The 21022-nt window shown below is 45.2% G+C and overlaps 1 protein-coding gene across 1 annotated transcript in view; it reads left to right on the top strand.

Moving 5' to 3' along the window:
* The window catches only part of LOC116983527 (inter-alpha-trypsin inhibitor heavy chain H3-like), a 119647-nt gene that overhangs the window by 23880 nt on the left and 74745 nt on the right, over positions 1–21022 (top strand). Inside the window, exons 6-12 of the mRNA XM_033037336.1 lie at positions 541–703; positions 811–921; positions 2112–2240; positions 2322–2438; positions 3986–4154; positions 5011–5136; positions 18524–18705. Coding sequence (XP_032893227.1) covers positions 541–703; positions 811–921; positions 2112–2240; positions 2322–2438; positions 3986–4154; positions 5011–5136; positions 18524–18705 — 997 coding nt within the window. The remainder of the gene's footprint in view (positions 1–540; positions 704–810; positions 922–2111; positions 2241–2321; positions 2439–3985; positions 4155–5010; positions 5137–18523; positions 18706–21022) is intronic.

The following is a 21022-nucleotide window of genomic DNA, read 5'->3' as shown; positions in this document are numbered from 1 at the left end:
AATGTTGGAACCGTCAACTTTTCCACCAATGGGCAGGACATGGGTGACTGGGGAAGTGGGCAGATAGTTTGTGAAGCTGGGTGTTCTGTCCAGCGTTTTAGCCAGGGATTCAATGTGCATGGCCTCAAGGTTCTTCACGCCATCCAGAACTCTTGTCTGCCTGACAGCTTCCTCATGTGGCGGCATGGTGGCGCAGCGGTGGAGTTGTGGCACACAGCACCAGAGACCCGGGTTCGATCATGACTACGGGTGCTGTCTGTACAGGATTTGTATGTTCTCTCAATGTGTTTTCCCCAGGTGCTCCGTCTTCACGTGTTCTTATACTCCTGTACCTCTAACCTGTTGGGAGGGGGTAGTAGAGGGAGTGACACTAGACCTTGGTTATACCAGTGGTGTTGCCAAGGCAGTGTGAAGTGTACATGGAGTTAATGGAAGGAAGGTTGGTTTGCGTGATGGTCTGGGCTATGTCACAACTTTCTGCAATTTCTTGCCATGTTGGATGGACCATTTACTGCCTGCTTTTCATTTTAATTCACAAAGGCGATCGGGAAGAAAAATGGAAAAGTTTGATGTGTCCGTAAATATTGCACCAACCAAAAAAGTCACATTTGAACTAACGTATGAAGAATTATTAAAACGGCACTTGGGCAAATATGAAATGAGCATCCGAGTGAACCCCAAGCAGCTGGTCAATCACTTCCAGGTATCACACTAGAGGCACCAATGCTACTGGCTTATAGATTTGGCTGTTTGCGATTTTCTCAGTTGATGATGAATGAGTTTCACTACATTTGGAATTCTTGTTTCCAGATTGATGTACATATTTTTGAACAACAAGGAATTTCCTTTCTGGATGTTGATGCAAAGTTCCCAAAGGATGAGTTTGCTTCAATTGTGAGGAAGAGTCTGAATGGAACGAAGGTATGAAATTTGAGTTTAGTTTAGTTTAGAGATACAGCGTGGAAACAGGCCCTTCGGCTCACCGTGTCCACGCCAACCAGTGATCCCCACACACTAATGCAATCCTACACACACGAGGGACAATTATTATCTCAATGGGGTTAGGTTAGGTAAGGGGGAGGTGCAGCGAGACCTGGGTGTCCTTGTACACCGGTCACTGAAAGTTGGCGTGCAGGTACAGCAGGCAGTGAAGAAAGCTAATGGAATGTTGGCCTTCATAACAAGAGGATTTCAGTATAGGAGTAAAGAGGTTCTTCTGCAGTTGTATAGGGCACTGGTGAGACCACATCTGGAGTATTGTGTACAGTTTTGGTCTCCTAATTTGAGGAAGGACATCCTTGTGATTGAGGCAGTAGGTTCACGAGATTGATCCCTGGGATGGCAGGAATGTCATATGAGGAAAGATTGAAAAGACTAGGCTTGTATTCACTGGAGTTTAGAAGGATGAGGGGGTTTCTAATAGAACCATATAAAATTATAAAAGAACTGGGCAAGCTAGATGCAGGAAAAATGTTCCCAATGTTGGGCGAGTCCAGAACCAGGGCCACAGTCTTAGAATAAAGGGGAGGTCATTTAAGACTGAGGTGAGAAAATACTTTTTCACCCAGAGAGTTGTGAATTTATGGAATTCCCTGCCACAGAGGGCAGTGGAGGCCAATTCACTGGATGGATTTAAGAGATAGTTAGATGAGCTCTATCTAACTCTCTCTAGGGGCTAGTGGAGTCAAGGGATATGGGGAGAAGGCAGGCACGGGTTATTGATAGGGGACGATCAGCCATGATCACAATGAATGGCGGTGCTGGCTCGAAGGGCGAATGGCCTCCTCCTGCACCTATTTTCTATGTTTCTAATTCGCAATTTTTACCAAAGCCAATTAACCTACAAACCTGTATGCCTTTGGATTGTGGGAGGAAACCGAAGAAAACCCACGCGGCCACAGGGAGAAGGTACAAACTCTGTCCAGACAGCACCCGTAGTCAGCATGGAACCTAGATCTCTGGTGCAGTAAGGCAGCAACTCTACCACTGTGCCGCTGTACGGCTCTGCCACCGTACTGCCCCATTGTTGAACAATTTACAATTATTGTAAAGACTAAACTTTACTGAAACAACGTGCAGAAAAATTAACACGGATTCACTCTTTTGCTCAGGGGCATGTTTCCTTCAAACCATCTCTGAGACAACAGCGCACGTGCCATGATTGTCATGATACAGTTCTGGATGGAGAATTCAATATATATTATGATGTCCATAGAGATCTGTCTGCAGGCTCTATTCAGGTATCTGAAAAACACTTTTAAAGTGAAAACCTCTGAAGACCCTGTTGATTTAATCTGATGATGCTTTCTTAATTTTTTCAGATTGTAAATGGGTATTTTGTGCATCATTTTGCACCTGCCAACTTAACCAAGATTCCAAAAAATGTTATATTTGTGATAGACCACAGCGGATCCATGTCAGGCACTAAAATGCGACAGGTAAGGAAACCTGTTTGGGTTTATAAGACCATAAGTGATAGGAGCAGAATTAGGCCATTTGACGCATAAAGTCTACCCTGCCGTTCAATCGTGACTGATCTATCTCTCCCTCCTGAACCCATTCTCCTGCCTTCTCCCCATAACCCCTGACACCTGTACTAATTAAGAATCTATCTATCTCTACCTTAAACTGACCACCCCATTATTTCACGCAACCACTACTATCAGATGGAAGAAAATACTGCCATTTCCAGTAAGCGCTAGACTTTATGGGTGGGCTGGACTCTGTCTTGTACAAGGTCAAAATGGTGCCTCTCTACTGTGGTTCCTCGCCACATCCACAATCTAGTCCTTTCATTATTTGGTGGGTTTCAATAAGATCCCCCTTCACCTTCTAAACTTCAGTAAATGCAAGCCCAGAGCCATCAAACGTTCCTAAGTTAATTAATCATCCCTGGGTTCATTGTCATAAACCTTCCCCGAACCCTCTCCAAGGCCTACACATCCTTCCTCTGATATGGGTCTCAAAACTGGTCCCAATATACCAAATGTGGCCTGACCAGCATCTTACAAAGCTTGTAAACATCCTTGCTCTTTATATTCTAATCCTCTTGAAATAAATGCTAACATTGCATTTGGCTTACTTTCTTCCTATGACATTCCTAAGGACCATTCCTTCCAGAGCTATGGGAGTAAGTCTAATGCAAATCTTCACCTGAGCAGTGGAATTCCCCAACAGTTATAACATAGGCACAAGGATTTAGATCAAATGTCCACTTCTCAACCAAACTGAATCAGCAGTCCAGCATTTAATGGTAGTTCATGGGGTAAAGACAGCTAATGATATTCTAGATTGTAATATTCAAAAAGACAATGTGTTAAGGGTGGCCATTGCCATCAGTTATTCTCCCACCTGATAATCTATGAGACCCCAGAGTTTATTTCATAATTTTATGTTCATGAGTTCTGGGAGCAGAATTAGGCCGTTTGGCCCATTAAGTCAATTTCAATTTCAATTGACTTAAGCTCCATTAAGTCAACAGCCATTCAATCATGGCTGATCTATCTTTCCCTCTCAACCCCATTCTCCTGCCTTCACCCCATAACCCCTGACACCCATACTTATCAAGAAAATGTAGTTGCTGCAAGGAAACAATGATGGTGTCATTATGGTGTACCTCCTCCCCTGTCACATTACTTAATTCCCACTCAGATCATTGAACATCAAATAAATTGAAGTCGCCCAAAATGTAGATTGCTTCCTTGTTAGAAACCATAGCATTTTGGAGCAAATTTCATCATTAATGCTTGAAGCCTGTACTAAATGTAAGTAACTGTTCCCTCAGCACATCTGGTCTATTCTGGTCACCTTTACCAAATGCATACTCATTAGTTGCTGTCTGCATGTCAAAGGGAGCTGCCATGGCAAGACAACATGCCAGGTGGAGGGTATCTAGAAAGAACATACGGAGGCTCAATGTTACTGTAATTCTTGCAATCAAAGCTTCTGAGGTTACAATTATAAACTGATATGTCATATTTTTCAGACAAATGAAGCCCTTGTAAAAATACTGGATGACATGGACGAAAAGGATCATTTTGCTATTATAATATTTGATGATGCTCATGAAACATGGAGGAATTCCCTGTTTCAAGCAAGCCGGGGAAATGTGGATGATGCCAAAACTTTTGTGCGAACAATTATGCCCATTGGAGGTAAAAAATAATTATTGCAAAATGAATGAGTTGAATAAATGAATTGCAAAATGTGTTAACAGGAAGAGGAAACATAGCAGGAAGTATAGCTACTATTCTTCAAAGTATCTCTCCCTTTCTCTCAATAAAAATGTATATTCTCTGTCAGTACTTGAACAGAATTGGCCCAATGATTTCTGAGCTCCTGTTTTGTTAACCCGTAATCCTGTCTGCACACAAAACCAAGGTTGAAAATTGGTCCCTTGGAATGGATCGTGTTGGGAAATTGTCTAAATTCTCCTTCGAGAGCTGAGAGGTTGTATCGGTCCCTGTCACTGACTCCACCAGAACAGCTTTTCATTCACTGAGCACTAATGGGTCAGGACAAGCAGCTGTGACTACGTGGCGTCTTGTACCTTTGAAGTTTTCACATCTACAGCCTCATTTGCCAAACTTGGAATTGTGTCCCAAAAGGAATTCCTTGCTTGTTACGTGTAGGAAGGAACCCACAGATGCTGGTTTACACTGAAGATCGACACAAAATGCTGGAGTAATTCATCGGGTCAGGCGACATCTCTGGAGAAAAGGATTAGATGATATTTTGGGTCAAGACCCATCCCTCTCCCTTGACTCAGCCTGAAGAAGGGTCTCGACCTGAAACGTCAGCTATTTATTTTCTCCAGAAATGCTGCCTGACCGGTTGAGTTACTCCATCAGTTTGCGTCTATCTGCTTTGATTGTTGGATTATTAACCAAAGTTTCCTTAGTGTAATTCAGCTGCCAGCCTCGAATTTGGTTGTGTGGTGGGGATACAGGTAACTTTATTCAACAGATTGTGATGTTTTAAAAGACAATGTGATATTTCTTTGTGTTATAGCAACAAATATAAATTCCCCTATGCTGAAAGCAGTGGAGCTTCTGAACAAGGCCCATCAAGAAAAGAAACTACCTGAAAGGAGTGTCTCCATGATTATTTTGTTAACTGATGGTGATCCAAATACTGGTTAGTGAAATGTCTAGCATCTACAGTATGCATAATAGATTTTTACTTCTGCCTTATATATGTGTCGGAAGGAATGCAGATGCTGGTTTAAACCAAAGATAGACACAAAAAGCTGGAGTAACTCAGCAGGTCAGCCGGGTTCTCTGGAGAAAAGAAATAGGTGATGTTTCGGGTCAAGACCCTTCTTCAGAACATCACCAATTCCTTTTCTCCAGAGATGCTGTCCGACCTGCTGAGTTGCTCCAGCTTTTTGTGTCTAACATCTGCCTTATATATGTCTGTTATGTGAATCAAAGCCCCAAACTGGGCAGTGACTGAGAAGAGCAATATTACAGCTTTGGGGATGTTTCATCCAAAACATGATTCCAAAAATAGGAAGGAGTTTTTTTCGTTCCTTCCAGAAATTGGCAGATTAAATGCAAGGTTTTGTTAAACATCTTCAAGGGTGCATTGGTGTCAGTCACTTCCTAAAGCAGTCTACATGTCGCTGACAATTTATTGAAATTAATTCTCACTCCCCTGTTACCACTCAATTGATTGATTGCAAGATGCAGCATTGAAGCAGACCCTTCGGCCCACTGAATCCATGCTGACCATCGTTCACCACTTTCACATTTTTTATTTAGCGAATGCAAAGTCCTTTAGCCAAGCAGTTGCCTCTTGATCTGCTGTATGAAGGGTGACAAGTCCTCCTTTGAGTCTTTGTTGAGGGCATGCTTCAATGATGTGTTGCATTGTTTGCTGCTCTCCACAAGCACACCATGGGGTTGGACTGCTGCCCCATTTGTGAAGGCTGGCCAAGCAGGGGCCATGTCCAGTCCTGAATCTATTCAGCGTCGTCCACTGCTTCCTTGGGAGATTGGTGCCAGGGACCGGTAGGGTGGGGTCTGACACCAGATGTTTATTTGGGACATCCTTGGACTCCCATTCCCTTTTCCAAGCTGATTGGATGGTGAAATCAGCTGGTGGTGGGTTCTTCCAAATTGGTCGTCTAGATGGAAGTCGAGCAGTGGGTGGGTTGAAGATGTCCGTGTGAATTGGCAGGTGAGGGGAGTTTTTGGTCTTTTGGAGCATCCTTTGAGTGAGGACTGCTCGCCGGATGTGTGGAGGGGCTATGTTGGTTAGGACAGGGAGCCAGGGGAGTGGTGTTGAGCGGATTGTTCCTGTGATGATCCTCATTGTTGAGTTCAATTGGGTATCCACATGGTGTGTGTGGGATGACCTGGACCAAACAGGGGCACAATATTCGGCTGAAGAAAATGCAAGGGCTAGTGTTGAAATGCGCAGTGTGGGGGCTGCTGCCCCCCACTTTGAGCCAGCAAGCTTACTGAGGAGATTGTTTCTGGACTTCACCTTAGCTGCTGTTCTTTTAAGATGTTCCTTGAAGGATAGGGTCCTGTCAAGGGTCACTCCGAGGTAGGTTGGAGTGGGGGCATACTTCAGTTTGGTCCTGCTCAGATAGATGTTTGGTTCTCTTGTGGCTTCTGCATTATGGAGGTGGAACACACTAGAGACCGTTTTTGCTGGGCTTGGTTTTAGGCGCCAGGTTTTGCAGTACTCGTCCAGTTTAGCAAGGTCTTCATTGAGCACCTGTTCCAATGTACCAAAATCTGGTGCTTGGAAGGCCAAACAGATGTCATCTGCATAGATGAATTTGCGGGATTTGGTGGTGGGTAGGTCATTTGTGTAAAGGTTGAACAAGGTTGGGGCTAAAACTGACCCTTGCGGGAGCCCATTCTTCTGTATTCTCCATGCACTCTTGTTCTGACCAAGGTGAACTCTGAACCTGCGGTTGGAGAGCAGAGATTTGATGGTTTCTGATGCCCAGGCAGGGAGTGCTTTGGTGAGTTTTAGGAGGAGGCCTTTGTGCCACACAGTGTCATAGGCTGCGGTGAGATCAAGGAACACTGCCCCGGTCTTCAGTTTGTTCTCGAAGCCGTTTTCAATGCAGGTGGTTAGGGCCAGAACTTGTTCTCCTGTGCTGCGGTCCTTGCGGAAACCTGCCTGATCCATACTGAGAATCTCTTCTACTCCTGGAGATATACGTTGTAGTATAAGGCGTTCTAAGATTTTGAGTGGGACGCAGAGTAGAGAGATTGGGCGGTAGCTTGCTGGTAGTTTTTCGTCTTTGCCAGGTTTTGGTATAGCAATGACTTTTGCTGTCCGCCATATCTTTGGGATGGAGTTAGTCTGTATGGCCCTAGTGTAGAGTTGGGTCAGCCAGGTTAGAGCTCGGGGGCCCAGGTGTTTCATGAACTCTGGAGAGATGTTATCATAACCTGCTGCCTTTCCACATTTCAGGCCCTGCAGGACCTTCTCCAGTTCAGCCACCTCGAAGGGCTCAGGGTTTCTTTCCTTTCCAGGTGTTCGTCGAAGCGTCCTTAGCTCTGTTGCGACAGCTCTTCTGGTGGACTTGTCTTGGGGTGCTTTTGCAATATTCAGTAGGTGGGATGCAACCTGGTTGGGTGTGACAGAAGGTCGGCTTTGGGTAGGGGGTTTCTGTGCAGCTCCTAGGCGGCGGATGAGGCTCCAGCATTTTCTGCTAGAGTGGGTGAAGTTTAGCTCTGTTACTGTCTCCTCCCATTTCCTTTGCCGAGCTGAAGATAGTGATTCAATGAGATGTTCTGCTATCTCAGGGTCCCCTGATGTTTTGTAGGTTTGTAGGAGGGCAGCGCTTTCTCCATCCAGGCATGGGACGTAGAGGGGACGGTAGCCTCTTGGAATTGTTTTGTGGGCGGCTTTATAGATGGCGCTGCAGAAACGGTTGTATGCTTCATCTACAGTGATGGTGTGGAGTGGGATGGTAACAACACTCTGGTCTAGAGTTTCACTGTATTTCTTCCAGTTGGCTTTGCGGAAATTCCAGCGCATCTTTCTTGGACTGTTTATGACTGGGAGGTGTAGGCCGATGTGTATGAGTGAGGGGCGGTGTTGACTGTGTGGGAAATCTTCCAGGATGAGGGTCTGTGCAGGGTAATGGGTTCCATTCAAAGAGCTGACCCAGCACAGGTCAGGAGAGTAGTCCTTGTTCCACCTGGCAGAGTGGAATGTTCCTCTTTGTTTTGGGTCGTGTATGAGAGCAAGGTCATTTCTGGATGCCCAGTCTGAAAGTGCCTCCCCATCATGATCCGCTGCTGGGTAACCCCAGTCAGGGTGGTGGCTGTTAAAGTCTCCCACATAGATGGCAGGGTGGGGAAGGGTGGGTAGGACTTGCAGATCCCAGTTGGCACTTGGTGGCTTGTACACATTGACAATGTGGAAACCACCAATAGTTATGGTATCCGAGAAACTTGTTATGGTCAGGTGACTTGCTTCAGCTATCTCGGAGCGCACATAGGTGGCACGTCCATGTTTGGCATGGGGAGCGTAGCAAAGAAGATCAAAGCCATGGATGGTGTAACGGCCCGCTTCCTCTGTGCCAACATGAGTCTCTTGGAGACAGATGACGTCAATGGAGTGTTGGTGGGCAAGGACTTCGATGAGGCGTCGCTTGGCTGCAGAGAGGCCTTCAACATTCAGTTGTAGTATTCGGAGAGCAGGTCCAACTGCTAGGTGCTCTTGAGGCTGGTCGTTGTTGCTGCTTTCGGCTTTGGGATAATGACTAGGATTCTTTGACTTGGCTCTCAGGCGTCGTCTTGTAGAATTTAGTCTGCTGGAAGGATCATTGGCTTCCCCAGGCGAGCCTGGGTACTGACGGGGGACGCGACGAGAACGCTGATCCATTGCCCACCTTTCACATTGGTTCTATGTTATCCCACTTTTATATCCACTCCCAACACACACTGGGCAATTTACAGCAGCCAATTAACCTGCAAACCCGCATGTCTTTGGGGTGTGGGAGGAAACCGGAGCATCCAGAGGAACCCTACACGGTCACAAGGAGAATGGGCAAACTCCATCCGAGGTTGGTATTGAAACTAGATCTTTGCTCTACCAGCTGTGCCATTGTACAACTCTTTGTTTAGAATGGTATCCAGGAATACAAAACAGTCGCTTATGTCCTGAAAGCAGATTCCATGTGATAAATCATTGTCCATTTATAAAACACCAGCCATGATCTAAGGATGTCCCAAAATGGTTTAGAGCCAGTTATTATGTGAAGATATATGTGATAAGAGCAGAATTAGGCCATTCGGCCCATCAAATCTACCTCGCCTTTCAATCATGGCTGATCTATCTCTCCCTCCTAACCCCATTCTCCTGCCTTCTCCCCATAACCCCTGACACCCCTGAATTAATAACAGGAGACCACTCAGCCCTGTGAGTCTTCTATACCATTTACTTCGATCATGGGTAATCTGATTGCAACTTGAATCCCACATTCCTGTATACTCACCATAACATTCACCCTAACTTGTCACATGTCTACCCACCTCCGCATTAAAAATGCCCAACTTCTCACCTTCCACCACCCTTTAAAAAGAGATTTCCATAGACCCATAGTCTTCTGAGAATAAAAAACTTGTTCCCTCATCTCTGTGGTAAATGGGCGACCCTCTTATTTTTCAAATGCTGACCCCTACTTACAGGTTCTCCCAATAAAGGAAACATTCTCCTCTTAATACTGGCCCTGTCTCACGGTGCGAGTCCACCCACGAGTGATCCCGAGTGAAAGAAAAAATCAAACTCGTGGTTGTCGACGAGATGCCAAGTTTATGTTCATGAGTTTAAACGAGTTCCCACGTGTGTGTCTATGTATGCCATTTACTTCTAATTTTACTTCGGAGTCACGTGAGTGACTACGTGAAGAACCCCGCTAGGACGCATGCGTGTCATATCGCTACATGCATTGCAACGAGTCACAGCAGGGGGAACGACGTTCCCCTTAGCGGCAGAATTTGAAAGCCGGGAACAGCAGGTAAGGAGACTCTGCGTTCTTTCCACTTACTTCACAGGTGGAGGCATGGACAGATCCACGAAGGCTGCGAAAAAGCTGGCGGGGGAGAACCGCGGAGTTGCGGGCAGCCAGCAGCAGCAGCCAACTGCACGCCAATCTCCCGTAATGGGAACAGCTGTGCCCGACTTCGCTCCCGCACCGGCCACGGCCGGGCGGTAAAGCGAAGCAAAAAACTAACAGAGTCGTTGACTCCGATGAGTCCGACTTTGAACAGCCGCGAGCGGCCAGTGCCCGTGAGCATTGGGGCCGGTTGGAGCGGCTTCAGGAGCAGCCGCGAGTGGCCAGTGCTCGAGAGCATTGGAGCTAGTTGGAGCGGCTGTTGGAGCAAATACTCCAAAGTGGCAGGCTCCGGGAGATGGAGACTAGTCACGGTGGGCAGCTAGTAAGTCCTACAGCAACACCTCTTGTAGGGCTGCACAGTGTTTCTCCCTCATCAGAGGGGAGTATGGGGGGTCAATTCTGGGCTGACCCTGAAGAGGGGTGTGCAGAACATACTCCTAGTGTGCATGGGGTGCAAGAAAACCTATTGGATATGGTGTCCCAGTTCATTCCACCCGACCAAACTGGCCAGAACCTGGAGCCTAAAATAGCTGCAAGTATCGACTACTTGTCATTCAACCAGCTATAAGGACAGGCATTATTGGACACCACAGCAAGACACTTACCACCAGGGAACTGCAAATCACTGAATGTTCCCAGTGTCAACCAGTGTATTTGGAAACATGTCGGAGCCTCAATCAGAGCCAGGGACTTGGGACTATGGCATCAATCATTGAAAGGCATAGGCTGTTTTGTGTCGGGAGGAACTACAGATGCTGGTTTACACCGAAGATAGACCCAAAATGCTGGAGTAACTCAGCGGGACATGCAGTATTTCTGAAGAGAAGGAATGGGTGACGTTTCTGGTCGAGTCCCTTCTTCAGACTGAAAAACGCTTTGACCCTTCTCTCCAGAGATGCTGCCGGCTTGGCTGAGTTACTCCAGCTTTTTGTGTCTAGTAAGATTGTTTTATTCCTTTAATCTATCTCTCATCAACACGTTGGTAAACTTCTAACAAAAAGATTAGGTAAATTGAACATTAACGTTATTTTTTCCCCCTACAGCAAGGTCCGTAGACCAGAGGGATAGCAATGTGTGTCACTGTACTCACCCAGTATGTCCGTCAGAGCAGCCGTCCCACTGTCGCGACTTAAACTGTATAAAAAGCAGTGGCTCAAAACATTGCTGATTGGGCAGAACTGCCCAGAAACCACCCCTCTCACACCCAGCCCTGGGAAACAAGGTTTTCAGAGCCCTACAGTCACCCCAGCCCGCCCGCGGACCTCTGCACCGAGGTCAGGATCGAACCCGGGTCTCTGGAGCTGCCAGGATGATAAAAAAATGATCAATTAAAGAATTGAAAGCAAAAGCTACAGACGATACATTTTTTATCAGTTAATAAACAGCAAAAGCAACTTGAGAAAGTTTAATTGATAAAAGATTTCCTGTCTGAATTGGTTAAAATCTGGTATTTTTACCCATCTTTGGTATGTGCATAATGAGGTGTGGAAGGGACAGCTCTGACCTTTAGTCACTCTTGTTATGCACTCAACATGCAGGACCATTTGGTTATTTTTTTAATCTTTATCCTGAGATAGGGGAAATAAACAAAAAGATCCCTATTGACATGCTCTGAGTCGTCATCTATCCATGCAGAAATTTCCACACGGTTAATATAATTGTTAAACAATAGACAATAGGCAATAGGTGCAGGAGCATACCATTTGGCCATTCGAGCCCGCACCGCCATTCAATGTGATCATGGCTGATCATCCCCAATCAGTACCCCGTCCCTGTCTTCTCCCCATATACCCTGACTCCGCTATTTTTAAGAGCCCTAACTAGCTCTCTCTTGAAAGCATCCAGAGATCCTGCCTCCACCGCCCTCTGAGGCAGAGAATTCCACAGACTCACCACTCTCTGCGAGAAAAAGTGTTTCCTCGTCTCCGTTCTAAATGGCTTGCTCCTTACTGCAGAGCTCCTATATTCTCTTTGCTCCTATGTTCGATTGCTCTTGTTATAGAGGCCAACATGACATTCGCTTTCTTCACTGCCTGCTGTACCCGCATGCTTACTTTCATAGACTAATGTACAAGGACCCCCAGATCCCGTTGTACTTCCCCTTTTCTCAACTTGACGCCATTTAGATAGCGGCAGCTTTTTAAATCCTTCTTCCCCATTTTGTCACAATAACCATTTTAATTTTGCGCATTGTTATTCTTGTTACCTTGGATAAAAGATTTTTATTTCATAAATAATAACCAATAATAGTGAGGTGCTTGCTTCAGATTCTTCTGTTCCTCTCATTCTCTCTCTGTTTCTCTCTGCCGTCCCCCTCTCTCTCTCCCTTCCCCCCTCCCTCTCTCCCCCTCCCTCTCTCCCCCCCCCCCTCTCCCCCACCCTCTCTCCCTCCCTCTCTCCCCACTCCCCCTCCCCCTGCCTCTCCCCTCTCCCCCTCCCTCTCTCCTCTCTCCCATCCCCTCCTCTCCCCTTCCTCTCTCCCCCCCTCCCTCTCTCCCCTCTCCCCTCTAACCCTCCACCCCCCCTCCCTCTCCTTCCCACTTTCTCTCTGTACCACAGTTTGTAACATAAAGTGTGTATAAATGACACTAATCCGTGCACAATGGCTGTAGTGTGCACCCTGGCTTGCTCAGAGAGCCTGTTTACTCCAGTACTGGTGACTTGTGACCTGTTGCAGTGAGAACATTAAGAACGCAGGCTGGGCAGGCAGCCAGCACGGAGCGGGCCGACCGATGGCTTATCATTTCAATGATATAGTGAGAGAGAGAGAGCACGGGTTAAAGCTATCTTGGATGATTTGCAGCCTGGTTGCACTTTGAGGCAGTGGGCAGAAACTGATTCTACAGCTGACGATTAAGTGGGAGATACACTACATTGACCCTCAAGAGGCAGCGAGCTCTGTGATTAAAATTGACGCACAGATAGGAGAGATATCCTCTCTCTACAGGGGACCTGAAGGCATTTCACAAACAAACTCCGAGGTTAATGCAGATACAAGGAACTATTCTATCTTCTACGTTAACGGTCGCGACCCAAAACGTCATCCGTCTATCTATGTTCTCCAGAGATGCTGCTGCCTGACCCTGCTGAGTTACTCCAACACTTTGTGTCTTTTTAAGTAAAGCAGCATCTACAGTTGCTAAGCCACAAGGTGCTGGTGTAACTCAGTGGGCTGGGCAGCGGTAAATCTGGAGAATGTGGGAAGGTGGCGTTTTGGGTCAAACAGTCCTGAGTAGGCCCTTCTGAAGAAGGGTCTCGACCCGAAACGTCACCTACCCATGCTCTTCAGAGATGCTGCCTGACCCGCTGAGTTACTCCAGCATTTTGGTGAGTTATGAGCCATGTTATCAATAAAAGGTTCTTGTTATTCAGGGCTCACCCACTTTGTAATGCAACCTTTGGTAGAATATAGAACATAGTCTATAAATATTATTCATAGAAGCTGTGCAATAGTTCCATGCTGAAATGAAATTGAAAGCCAAGCTCACCAATTCCCTCTCAATAAACGTTATTCCCTTTATCCTGTATCCATACATTCTGGACGGCTCGATTGTAATCATATATAGTATTTCCGTTGACTGGATACCACGCAACAAAAAGCTTTTCACTGTACACTAACTAAACTAAAATAAACAAAAGATAGACACCAAGTGCTGGAGTAATTCAGGTCAGGCAGGCAGCATCTCTGGAGAAAAGCAATAGGTGTTGTTTCAGGTCGAGAAACCTTCATCAGACCCAAAACCATCACCTGTTCCTTTTGCCCAGAGATGCTCCCTGACCTGCTGAGTTACTCCAGCATTTTGTGTGTATCTTCAGTGTAAACCAGTATCTGCAGTTCATTTTGACACTCCTTAAACTAAACAAAGTTGCTCACATTTCTTTCTATGAACCTGAATTTTTGTAAAGAGTATCTGAAGTGTTTAGCTCGGGGCAGAAGGTTACATCTGCAAAGAAACGCCCTCAACATCATAGACTGGTAACTGAATCCGCCCCCCCCCCCCCCCCCCCCCCCCTCCTTTTTAGTCAGTATTTCCCAACTGCGGACCTTTGCAAACTCTAGCCAGTTCACAGGCAAGGAAACAAAGCAAAACAGAGACACAAGAGAGTGTGAACACTGTCACAGACTCTGCCCATTACAAAAGCAAAGTAAGTTTTTCTCTTGAGATTTAGTTTAGTTTAGTTTAGTTTAGTTTAGTTTAGTTTAGTTTAGTTTAGTTTAGTTTAGTTTAGTTTAGTTTAGTTTAGTTTAGTTTAGTTTAGTTTAGTATAGAGATACAGGGCAGAAGCAGGTTTTCGCCCCAGCAAGTCCGTGCCATCCAGCGATCCCCGCACACTAACACTATCCTACACACTCTAGAGACAATTTACAATTACACCAAGCCAATTAACCTACAAACCTGTACGTCTTTGGAGGGTGGGAGGAAACTGGAGCTCCCGGGGAAAATGTACAAACCACAGTCACGGGGAGAACGTACAAACCCCGTACAGACAGCAACAGTAGTCGAGATTGAACCCGGGTCTCTGGCGCTGTAAGGCAGCAACACCGCTGGCCACAGTGCCAGTATTTTGGATTTCACATCATCAGCTGCCTGTGATCAGCACTGTGATGAATATTTTGTTTATTTTAATGTCACGTAAACCGAGGTAGAGTGAGAAGTTTTTGTTTGTTCCGGTTGCTTTACCAGTCAGTAGAAAGACTATACATGATTAGAATCATGCCGTCCACAGTGCACAGATACAAGATGTATAGTTTAGTTTAGTTTATTGTCACGGAATTATGGGATACGTGGAGAAGGCAGGCACAGGTTATTGATTGTGGATGATCAGCCATGATCACATTGAATGGCGGTGCTGGCTCGAAGGGCCAAATGGCCTCCTCCTGCACCTATTTTCTATGTTTCTATGTAAATGAACTCTTGCAATGTGGCTTTCCCCACACTGCACAGTTCATTCTTTTTGCCACTGTTTCTCAGATCCCCGGTGAGTGCTTTTTGCTCCCTCACTGAAAATTTTCTATTAAGATCTGACTAATCTTCAACATTTCACTTCTGGCACTCAGGCCAAACCCACGAGTTACTCACGAGTCACTACGGTAAACTCACGGGCTACTACGGTATTACAACAAGTTTAAAAGTTTCAAATTTTTCCTTCAAGAGTAAATTTGACTCGTGGAAATCTTTCAACAAATGTTTCTTACATAGAAACATAGAAACATAGAAATTAGGTGCAGGAGTAGGCCATTCGGCCCTTCGAGCCTGCACCGCCATTCAATATGATCATGGCTGATCATCCAACTCAGTATCCCGTACCTGCCTTCTCTCCATACCCTCTGATCCCCTTAGCCACAAGGGCCACATCTAACTCCCTCTTAAATATAGCCAATGAACTGGCCTCGACTACCCTCTGTGGCAGAGAGTTCCAGAGATTCACCACTCTCTGTGTGAAAAAAGTTATCCTCATCTCGGTTTTAAAGGATTTCCCCCTTATCCTTAAGCTGTGACCCCTTGTCCTGGACTTCCCCAACATCGGGAGCAATCTTCCTGCATCTAGCCTGTCCAACCCCTTAAGAATTTTGTAAGTTTCTATAAGATCCCCTCTCAATCTCCTAAATTCTAGAGAGTATAAACCAAGTCTATCCAGTCTTTCTTCATAAGACAGTCCTGACATCCCAGGAATCAGTCTGGTGAACCTTCTCTGCACTCCCTCTATGGCAATAATGTCCTTCCTCAGATTTGGAGACCAAAACTGTACGCAATACTCCAGGTGTGGTCTCACCAAGACCCTGTACAACTGCAGTAGAACCTCCCTGCTCCTATACTCAAATCCTTTTGCTATGAAAGCTAACATACCATTCGCTTTCTTCACTGCCTGCTGCACCTGCATGCCCACTTTCAATGACTGGTGTACCATGACACCCAGGTCTCGCTGCATATCCCCTTTTCCTAGTCGGCCACCATTTAGATAATAGTCTGCTTTCCTGTTTTTGCCACCAAAATGGATAACCTCACATTTATCCACATTATACTGCATCTGCCAAACATTTGCCCACTCACCCAGCCTATCCAAGTCACCTTGCAGTCTCCTAGCATCCTCCTCACAGCTAACACTGCCCCCCAGCTTAGTGTCATCCGCAAACTTGGAGATATTGCCTTCAATTCCCTCATCCAGATCATTAATATATGTTTAATAATAATGTTTCCCGAGTACCTGCGTTACGAGTCGCTAAGTTACGTCCACGAGTTCCGACGTTCCCGCTACGTTAATTCTACGTGATTACCACGAGTTTGATTTGTTTTTAAATCTGGATCACTCGTGGGTGGACTCGCACAGTGAGACAGGGGTTTAACTCAGTCAAGACATTTTTTAATCAAGTCACCTCGCACTCCTCTGAACTCCATTGGATACAAACTTAGCCATTCAATCTTTCCTAATATAGCAACTACCATTCAGATAGGCCAGTGAACCAATCCTGAACTGTTTTCAATTCATTTACATCCTTCTTTAAAAAAGTAAATGAAGATTGTACATATTACTCCAGATGTACAGAGAAGGTTCACCAGACTGATTCCTGGGATGTCAGGACTTTCATATGAAGAAAGACTGGATAGACTCGGCTTGTACTCACTAGAATTTAGAAGATTGAGGGGGGATCTTATAGAAACTTACAAAATTCTTAAGGGGTTGGACAGGCTAGATGCAGGAAGATTGTTCCCGATGTTGGGGAAGTCCAGAACAAGGGGTTACAGTTTAAGGATAAGGGGGAAATCTTTTAAGACTGAGATGAGGAAAACATTTTTCACACAGAGAGTGGTGAATCTGTGGAATTCTCTGCCACAGAAGGTAGTTGAGGCCAGTTCATTGGCTATATTTAAGAGGGCTTTATTCTTTGGAGCGCAGAAGGTTAAGGGGGGACTTGATAGAGGTCTTTAAAATGATGAGAGGGATAGACAGAGTTGACGTGGATAAGCTTTTCCCACTGAGAGTAGGGAAGATTCAAACAAGGGGACATGACTTGAGAATTAAGGGACAGAAGTTTAGGGGTAACATGAGGGGGAACTTCTTTACTCAGAGAGTGGTGGCTGTGTGGAATGAACTTCCAGTGAAGGTGGTGGAGGCAGGTTCGTTTTTATCATTTAAAAATAAATTGGATAGTTATATGGACGGGAAAGGAATGGAGGGTTATGGTCTGAACGCAGGTGTATGGGACTAGGGGAGAATACGTGTTCGGCACGGACTAGAATGGTCGAGATGGCCTGTTTCCGTGCTGTAATTGTTATATGGTTATATGATTATATGGGAGTTAGATGTGGCCCTTGTGGCTAAAGGGATCAGGGGGTATGGAGAGAAGGCAGGTACAGGATACTGAGTTGGATGATCAGCCATGATCATATTGAATGGCTCGAAGAGCCGAATGGCCTTCTCCTGCACCTATTTTCTATGTTTCTATGTGGTCCAGTCAATACCCTATTTTAAAAAGGCATAACCTCTGCTTTCAATCTTCCTAACAATTAACATTCAGCTTGCTTTCAGAATTGCGCACTCTGCATGCACATTGGCCTTTTGTGAACCATGCTCTGTGACAATAGGATCCCTCTCTACCTCAGAGCATTGCAATCTCTCATTTCAATAATGTGTTTCTTTTATATTTTGCTGCCAAAATGGACAATTTCACATTTCCCCATGTTATATTCCATTTGCCAGATCTTTGCCTACTCACTTGTTGCTTGGAGTTTCTTCCGATAACGACAAGTACATCTCAGACAATTGCCTGCACTACTGTCAGGATCAAAGTCAGGTTCACCCTCACTTTCAGAAACATTGCCTCGTTATCTTTTTAAAGCTTTTCAGAAAAGCATTGGGGAGACAACTGTTTTAGAAGCATAGAGTCATAGAGTGATACAGCGTGGAAACAGGCCCTTCAGCCAAACTTGCCCACACGTCCCAGCAACACTAGTCCCATTTGCCCGGGTTTGGCCCATATCCCTCCAAACCTGTCCTATCCATGTACCTAACTATTTCTTAGACATTAGGATATTCCATGCCTCAACTAGCTCCTCTGACAGCTTGTTCCATGCACCCACCAACCTTTGTGTAAAAAGTTACCCACATCCTATTAAATCACCTTAAACCTATGTCCTCTGGTCTTTGATAAACGTACTCTGGGCAAGAGACTCTGTGCATCTACCCGATGTATTCCTCTTATGACCTTATATACCTCTATAAGATCACCCCTCATTCTCCAGCACTCCAAGGATAGAGTCCCAGCCAACTCGACCTCTCCCTCTAGCCCAGGCCCTCTAGTCCTGGCAACATCCTTGTTGCCAGGACTAGAGTTTGTTAGCATTTGTAATGCTAACAAACTAACACAGATGAATTTCTACGCCTATACTTGGATTCCATCAGGATTTATTTTTAATCATTTTATTGCAGGAGTATCAAATCCCACCAAAATCCAGAAAAACGTGAAAAAAGCAGTACACGGCCGCTACAATGTGTACACCCTTGGGTTTGGTTTTGATGTTAAATTCAGCTTTCTGGAGAAATTGGCACTGGAAAATAATGGTATTGCACGACGGATTTATGAAGATTCAGATGCTTCTTTACAGCTCCAGGTAAAAGGTTTGCTGCATATTAATGTTATCCCTCTAGCCTTTGCCCAGAATTTCCTCAGTTTGCTCCTGCCATAACTTCACCAAGAGTGCAGCAGAAAATGTGTTACTATTGGATTTCCGCTGCACTTCCAGTTTAATTTTAGTGGATTTGGAATCTCTGAAGAAATCCCAGAATTTCACTCATCCCTGCTGTAAGCCATTTTCTTTGCTTGGAAGAAATAAGTGGTAAAATAGCCGGTGACTCGTGTTTTGTTCATTGTAAATGTTATACGTTATTTTATTTTAGTTTGGAGATACAGCGGGTAAAAGGCCCTTTGACCCATCGAGTCCGCGCCGACCAGTGATCCCTGTACGCGAGCACTATCCTACACACTAGGGACAATTTACAATTTTTTACCGAAGCCAATTAACCTACAAACTTGTACATCTTTGGAGTGTGGAAGGAAACCGGAATTCCCGGAAAAAACCCATGCAGTCACGGGGGGATTGTACAAGCCCCGTACCAACAGGACCCATGGTTAGGATCGACACTGGCTCTCTGGCGCTGTAAGGCAGCAAGTCTACTGCTGTGCCACTGTGTCGCCACTGTTTAATTTAATCTTCATTCCTTCGTTCCACATAATGTGTTGATATAAAGGCAAATATCTACTAATTTCGATATGAGGGATTACATTGACTTTTGCAGATTAATTTTGTTGCATCAATAAATTAAAAATAAAATCCTTTATATACAAAATCCATTCTGTGGCACACAAGAAATCAGGCATTTATATGGATGCGGCCAGCATTGGACCATATGACAACTCAAACCTCCTGTTGATTTGTTGATCCAAATTTGACTTCAACTCCTCTTTACTGTCTCATAACCCTTGACTTCCTGACATGTCGAGACCCGTCTATCTGAGATACAGAATTTCCAAGATTCAAAATCCACTGAGGGAAGAAATCCCTCCTCACCTCCATCTTGAATGGATGACTTCTCATTCCAAGACTATGCCCCCTGACTGCAGATTCCAGTCCCAGTCCCCACTCTCCCATTCTTACACCCACCACCCAAGGCAGAATGCTTTATCAGCATCCACTTGTCAAGTCTACTTAGAATATTGCATGCTTTTTTGTGATTAGATCCTGTACACTGTACCTACATGTGTACAGACCCAACCTGTCCTGCCAAAACCACCCTTTAACCAAAGAATCAATCCAACGGCCCATGTCCAAACTACTTCCAATACAATCACAGTGAAATATAGATAGCTCAGAACTCATGGAACTTCTGTAGTGCCAGCCTCTGAGATTTCTTATTCCCTTAACCTGTCAGCATTATTTTACCTTCCCGATTGCTTGTAGTTCTTGCATGCTAAAGGGCCTGTCCCACTATACAAGTTTACCCAAGAGCTCTCCCGAGTTTAAAAAAAAATCAAACTTGTGGTAAGTAGGTAGAATGTACGTAGCGGGTACGTCGGAACTCGGGACGTCTCCTAGCGGCTCGTAACGCTAACGGCAGGTACTCGTGAAACGCGGTAAGCTCATTAAGTTTTTTCAACAGTGCGGAGAATGTCCACGAGAGCCCCGAGTACCTACGAATGGCTATTACCGTAATTCTCCGAGTTCGAATCAGGGGAAACTCGGGAGAACTCTTGAATTACCTCGTACAGTGGGACAGGCCCTTTATTCTCTATGTTTTAGCATACTCCACTTTTTCTCCCATCAAAATGTTGCATTTTCCCACATTATCCTCCTTTTGCAAGATTTCTGCTGACACACCTAACCTCTCAGTATCCTGTTGCAGAATCTTTGTCCATTCATTACAATTTACTTCCCACCTTATCTCTGTATTCTTCACAAATTTAGTACAAGAATCTTTTTTCATCCATCCGATTAATATAGATTGTAAATAGCTGAGGCCTCGTCTCTGTCTTGGCAGCATCCTGCTCGCAAACTTGAAAATGGCCCATTCATCCTAGTTCCCTGGTTCATCTCAGTAACCCAATCCTCCATCCTTGTTCATGTATTACCTTAGAACCCTAGAAACATAGAAAATAGGTGCAGGAGTAGGCCATTCGGCCCTTCGAGCTAGCACCGCCATTCAATATGATCTTGGCTTTGACCATCCAAAATCAGTACCCCGATCCTGCTTTCGACCGTAACCCCTTGTTTCCGTTAGCTTAATCTACTTTCCACATCTGCATGTTTTCATCATTTGTGTTATAATGCTTTATGTGGCATCTTACCAGAAGCTTTTCTGGAAAACCACATCCATTGGTACCCTTAGATTTTACTTCTGAGTCACGTGAGTGACTACGTGAAGACCCCGTCC

Source organism: Amblyraja radiata, chromosome 18 (assembly GCF_010909765.2).
Source record: "Amblyraja radiata isolate CabotCenter1 chromosome 18, sAmbRad1.1.pri, whole genome shotgun sequence".
NCBI lineage: Eukaryota > Metazoa > Chordata > Chondrichthyes > Rajiformes > Rajidae > Amblyraja > Amblyraja radiata.
This window is presented reverse-complemented; position numbering and strand designations above follow the sequence as displayed.